Here is a 6,000-nt window from a genome sequence, read left to right as displayed (position 1 = left end):
TGGTAAACAAAAGCCCAGGCTGGAGCTGGAGCTGGAGCCACGTAGGAAGCCCGGGGGCTGCCTGGTTAGCGCGCATCTGGCGCGCACCCGCCGCGACGGGAGGCTGGCGAGGCGCAGCGCAGCCCCGGCTCCTTCCCACGCCCACCGGCGCCTGTCCGGGGGCCCCAGCGTGCCATCGAGGAACGGGGCGAACGACAGCCCAGAGAAAACACAGCACCCGCTGAGGTTTAGGGTTTTTTTTTTCTTTTTTTTTTTTTTTCCCTGTGCAAAAAGAACAGAGCATTTATTCCTGCGCTCCCTTAAATTTCAAGATACATTTCCAGCGATCCAGACACCAAGCTGGCATTCCAAGCAACAGTATATTTTATATAACTGATTTTTTTTGTTGTTTTTACCACTTTATAAAGCCATACAATGAACTGCAAAGAATCTGATATCTGTACAACGGGAAGACAACAGCGGAGTCACATTCACACATGGACATGGTGTGACCAAAGTCGTTCTTACACACGCGACATTATGGGCACAAAGATACAAAATATAATGCATTTTTTTCCAACTATATAAATACACAGAAATGGGCGAGTCTAAAAGTTTGAAACTGTTCATTAACACTGATTAGCAAATAAATCTGTAACGTTCCCAAAGTAACAAAGACAACAACAACCAAAAAAAAAAAACCCCACGCATAACACGGCGGCACAGGATCCACCAACAGAAACGTCGGGTTGCTTCCTTTTTTCTTCCTTTTTTTTTTTTTCTTTCCTTTTTAAGGAGAAAAAAAAAAAAAAAAGAAAAAGAGTAACCCCAAACCAACCTCACAATTTGCAAAACAAACGAACGAAATGAAACAAGCCCCTGCGGGCTCCTTTGCTGTCTGATCCTCCTGCCTGCTCCAACGGGAAGGGTTGCCTTTTGTTGATGCCGATGTCTGGGGTTTTTGGGGCAACTGGTTTCTTTACCTGCCCGACCTGCTGGGTGGGGATTTACTTTGCGCTTAGGTTCAGGTGGTTGAACTCGCTAGAAAATAGATGCCCGGAGGCTGGGTTGGGTTTTTCTCCCTACCTGGTTTGTTTTCTATATGTGGTTTGACCAGGGGCAGCCAGCAAATGTTGCATCCAGAGCAACCCCAAACCTTGCTCAATTCCTCTGCTTAAACCCATGAGCTCCCCCATCTCCACTGGTGATGAGGGGCTGGCAAAGACCGTAAGATGGGTGCATTCCATCTGCAGATCATCCCCCAAAATAGCTCCTGGTGGGGTGCAGAGCCGGAGGCAGCCCAGCTGAACAGGAACCCCACATTTTGCACATTGCAGGTGCTACCATTTGGGACAGGCAGCAAACAAACCCCTGGGGAGCATTTCCCAAGAGACAGCAACATCGACAGCAAAGGGAGGATGGGTGGGAAGGGGCTTCTCCAAAGAACAAACCAACACAAAAAGGACATGTACAATAAATTTACACACGAAAAAAAAAAAAATATATATATAATGTGTGGGGCAAAGTGCGTTTTTAAGGATATCTTTGGCAAGAATATATGCAGTTCTTTGTGCAGGAAGGAGGGATGCATTTGTGTGTGTGTGTGTGTGTGTGTGTGTGTGTGAGCAAGAGAGAGAGAGATACCATCCGGCTGCTGACAACGGCAGTGTGATTACAACAAAACATATGCTGGGCTTAACTCGCACAAGCTTGAATCTCAAATACCATGACTGCATTAAAAAAAAAAAAAAAGAAACAAGAAAAAAAGCAAAGAGTCTTTTCTGTCCCTTTCATAAGGAAAGATATATCAACACTAGGTCCCCACCACTCCCAGGACCTGGGCAATCCTCAGCACTGGCTGACAGTCTCTCCAAGGGACAGAAAGGGTAGTTACACCTAAAAATGTAACTTAAAAAAAGGAGATAAAAGGGGAAAAAAGTGCCTTTAAAGGGAGTTGACAAAACACCTGGCTACATCATTGGAAGGTGATTAGCTGTGTGTTAAAAAAATAATATAATCATCAGACGATTTTGTTAGTGTTCAAGATTTGGATACGGTCTAAATCTTCAGCTAGTGGGTTAATGAGGAAGCCGTGAGCGGCTCAGGACCCAAAGGTATCAGGACCCATAGGCATGATGCTATCGGCAGGTATCTACTGGGTTCAGCTTCTATGCAACATCTCTGTGGTGCTTAGATCTGCTTCATTTGTATGGGGAGAAAAAAAAGGAATGAGAGTTTCAAGCACCAGTTTCCGAGGCAGCAGATTAAAATAAAATTACATTATTATAATCTCTTTTCTGAGCAGTGAGAAAACAAAGTCTGAAAAATAGAGGCTTTCAAAAATATATCTTTATATATCTATAAACACAGTGTTTTCTCTAATCAGTGAACGGCGGGGTGAGGAGATTACGGGTGAGATCGTTTCTCATCTCACTTGAATTTCGCAGAAGGAGAGAATCGCTTTTTGGAAACATTGGAAATGAAAAGGTCTCTGCATCCGTGCAGCCAGGGAGCCGGGGAGGGGGAAAGCCCTCCCCAGAGCCCCCCATCCTGCCACCGTCTCACAACCAGCTCCTCGCTATGCATTCTTTCACTCTCGCTTCAGTACATCAGTATAGCCTCCGGCCATGCCAGCCCTCTCTGGGCACCCACTCGGCTCGCTCACACACGCACACGCACATGCACACCGGTCACACGCACGCCACCCCAACATGGGGGGGCCCCCCGCGCATCTTCCACCATCCATATTTTTCCTTGCTCTGGATTTTCTTTTAACATGCAGGTGTTTCCCCGGGGCAGGGGAAGGCGGGGCAGATATAATGGGGGAGATAGGATGCGCAGAAAGCAATATGGCAAAAATAAATATTTTCGGAGTGTAAATTTAACCTTTTTTTCCTCCTTAAAATTTCATTAGCTTACAGTATTCCATCAGTATAGCTCAGATATATATATATATTATCGCTATCAAGGCAAGGGCGGTCTGAGGGAGACAAGCTCTCCGGAGGAGGGGGGCTGCAGTGCTATGTTTCTGATTTTTGCCCCCAGTAGACTAGCATCTAGGCCACTTTGCACTAAAAACTTCTCACAAAAATCTCTCAGGGGTGGGGGGGAGCGGGGATGTAGATTTTCAGCAGACGGCTCAGCAACAAGCCCACAGCTCCAACCAGACCGTTCCCCCTGCCCCAAACCTGCACGTCTGACCAAAGCATCCTCTGCCCCCTCCCCAGCACCGCAGGGCTGTGACCTCTGCCTGCTGCCCCGCAAACATGATGGCCCCCCACCAGCAGCACAGGGGCCTTTTGCCCCTCTTGCCCTCCTACTGGCCCTCCTCATCTCCCAAAGTGAAGGGAAAAGCCAACAGCACCAAAGCCACTTGCCAAACTATGGTGCACTTGGGGCGCACAAGCCTCCAGCCAGCCGGTTTTGGGTGTACATGTGTGCCAAGCAGGGTGGCTCTCAGAGGACCTGTTACCTCCCCACTGAGCCAAAGCTGCCCAGCGACTGCAGATCCTTTCCCTTTTTCTTTTCTTTTTAAATTTTCTTCCTTCTTTTTCTTTATTTTAACGTGGCCTCCAAAATAAAAGGAGAAAAAAGCGCCTGAGTTACCTGTAGTCATTCGCCTTTCGTGCAACTTGAACGTCCATGCAATTTAAAAACCGCTTGCGTGTCTCCGAAGAGTGAGATAGGGGTAGCCACGGGTCCGCTGCTTCGCACAGAGAACCCATCTGTGCCAGCATCCACTATTATTATAATTACTATTATTATTGCAATGTTTTTCTTTCCTTTGTTTTGTTTTTTTTTTGTGTGTTAAGAGAACACGTGACAGGCCACAGGAGAACCCTGCCAAAGAGGACCAGTGATGGGAGGGAAAAGGGGAAGACGGGAGAGGAGGCAACTTTCTGCATCCTCCAAGGAGGTTCCTGGGGAGCTTCTGCCTACCCCAGGTGCAGGGTAGCAGCAGCCCCCCCCCCCCACCTCCTCGCAGGCTGGAGGGCACAAGCACCCTGGGGAGGTGGGAAATGCCATGACCCACCTCTCCGTGTGGACCCACAGCAGCTCACCTGTGACCGGCGCTGGGCTCTGGGTCAGCACAGAGGTTAGCCCATGGTCAAGCTCCCCAGGGACAGGAGGGTTCAGAACCAACCCCCACCACATCCCCAGCAATTTGCCAGGTGGCTGGCAGGTTTCAGGAGAAGCGTGGGGGCCAGTGAGGACCCTTGGCTCCAGCCGGGCAAGGGAAGGTTTCTGGGGGGTATCTCTTCCAGTATCCCACGGACCCAGCCCATGTCGTTATCTCTTACAGGTTGTTTCAAACACACAGCAGACATTCACTGATGGAGCTGCTGGGATGGAGTTTCTTCCATGGGTTTTGCTAGTTGTCTCTTTTTTTCCAGACGGAAAACACCATTCATGTTCCCGTATTCAGTCCCAAGTGGATGTCAGCACTCAGAATCATGATGGTAAAAGCTGGGAACATCCATCTCACTGCTGCCTTCACTTTGGTCACCTTCCCTGCGATGGGACATGCATCCTGTCTGGCATGACTTTGTGGCTCTCTTACGTAGGTGCTTTTGGTTCCTCTGTGTGTGTGTTTGGCTTGTGTTGAGTTTTTAGGGGTTTCGTTGGGGTTTTTTTGTTGTTTGCTGTTTTCCTCCAAAATTCCAACCCTTCCCCCCCAATTCACTTCCCTCTCCCACAATGCACTTCCTCACACTCCTTCTCGGATCAGCTCCAAGTCCTTCTCCAAAATTCAAGAATCACCCGCAAGCGCCAGCTCATCTTTTCTGTCCAGAGCCAAGCATGACCCTGGAGACAAAGTTGACAATGGCTGCAGCTGGCTGGTCTGGGTCCAGCTCAGCAAAGAGGTGACAGATGTTGTCTGTGGTGCTCCCTTGCTTCCTGGCCACAAAGCCGAAGAGCCTGGGTGGGGAGAAGGCAAGAGGCTCAGTAAGGTTTGCCAGCATTGCTCACCCAAGGAACACCACCACCCTCTTCCATCACAGTCTTGTCCACCTTCCCCTCTTCAACATGTACCTCACACAACAGAGGGGGACATCCCAAACCAGCCTGCATGACCCATCTACTCTTCCCTTTACTGCAGTTTCTTTGAAGGCCAGCATTGTGTCTCCATCATCTCTTGGCCCAGCCCTCCTTGCTCTGACCATCCCTGTCACTCTCCCCTAGACCGTCCCTGAGACGGGACCTTCCAGACGATCATAGCATTGCCTTGGTTTGGGTGATGACTCAAAGACACAGAGGTGTGATGGATGGGCTGGGGTAGACCCTGTATGAGAGGAAGGCCATGTGGGGACACAAGGAGCTGGGTGAGACCATACAGTTATTTCTGTCTCTCCCGTGATGAATAAAATCTCCCTCCCCTTTTTTTTTCCCCCCTTTTTTTTTTTTTTTTTTTTAATTAGAATGTGCAAACTGAAGTTATAAATATGGGGGAACAGAATGTGAGACAGGCTCAGGCCATGGCATTTCTAGTTAGGGAAGGGAAATATCCCAGCAGCTGGACAACCTAATAAAAACCCATTCGCTAACACAATGGCTAAAATTAGTGGGAACTGGTCCCTGGAAATGGGCTCAGCCAGCAGCTCTGCACTCCCATGGGCCAGGACATGGAGTACAGGAGGAACAGAGAGAGTCAGCCGGTGGCTCGCACGCCATCAGCATAACCCCCAGCTCTGATCCATAAGCTGGCTCCTGCTGATTCTGCTGGGAGAGTTTCCAGTAAAGCCAGTTCTGCAAGGGCCATGCCTGCTCTGACCAGGAATTTGGGGTTGAAAGATGCCTCCTGAGTCCCCAGAACCGTGGTCTCATGCTTGGGTGAAACGTTCCTGCAGCAAACAGCTCAGCCCATTTCACACGTGGCTAAGAGGCTGCCCTGCATGGGGCATCTCTTAGCCAGTGCTCAAGCACAAGTGGGAGCCACCCCAACAGTGGCTGGGAGGAACTGGCTGGGAAGCACAGAAAGCACTTACTTGGCTGGGCCACTGTCATCAGTTTTAGTCCACC

At 49.4% G+C, this 6,000-nt stretch overlaps 1 protein-coding gene across 7 annotated transcripts in view; it reads right to left on the bottom strand.

Annotated features, from left to right (window-relative positions):
* Positions 1-264: 264 nt before the first annotated feature.
* TNS1 (tensin 1) overlaps positions 265-6,000 on the bottom strand; it is a 55,084-nt gene continuing 49,348 nt past the window's right edge. For all 7 annotated transcript variants that reach the window (XM_055718510.1, XM_055718511.1, XM_055718513.1 and 4 more), the window contains 2 exons: positions 5,967-5,999; positions 265-4,899 (listed from right to left, as the gene is read on the bottom strand). In XM_055718510.1, the coding sequence (XP_055574485.1) occupies positions 4,755-4,899; positions 5,967-5,999 (178 nt within the window). In that variant the 3' untranslated portion in view covers positions 265-4,754. The remainder of the gene's footprint in view (positions 4,900-5,966; position 6,000) is intronic.

This window comes from Falco cherrug, chromosome 8 (assembly GCF_023634085.1).
Source record: "Falco cherrug isolate bFalChe1 chromosome 8, bFalChe1.pri, whole genome shotgun sequence".
Taxonomy (NCBI): Eukaryota; Metazoa; Chordata; class Aves; order Falconiformes; family Falconidae; genus Falco; species Falco cherrug.
This window is presented reverse-complemented; position numbering and strand designations above follow the sequence as displayed.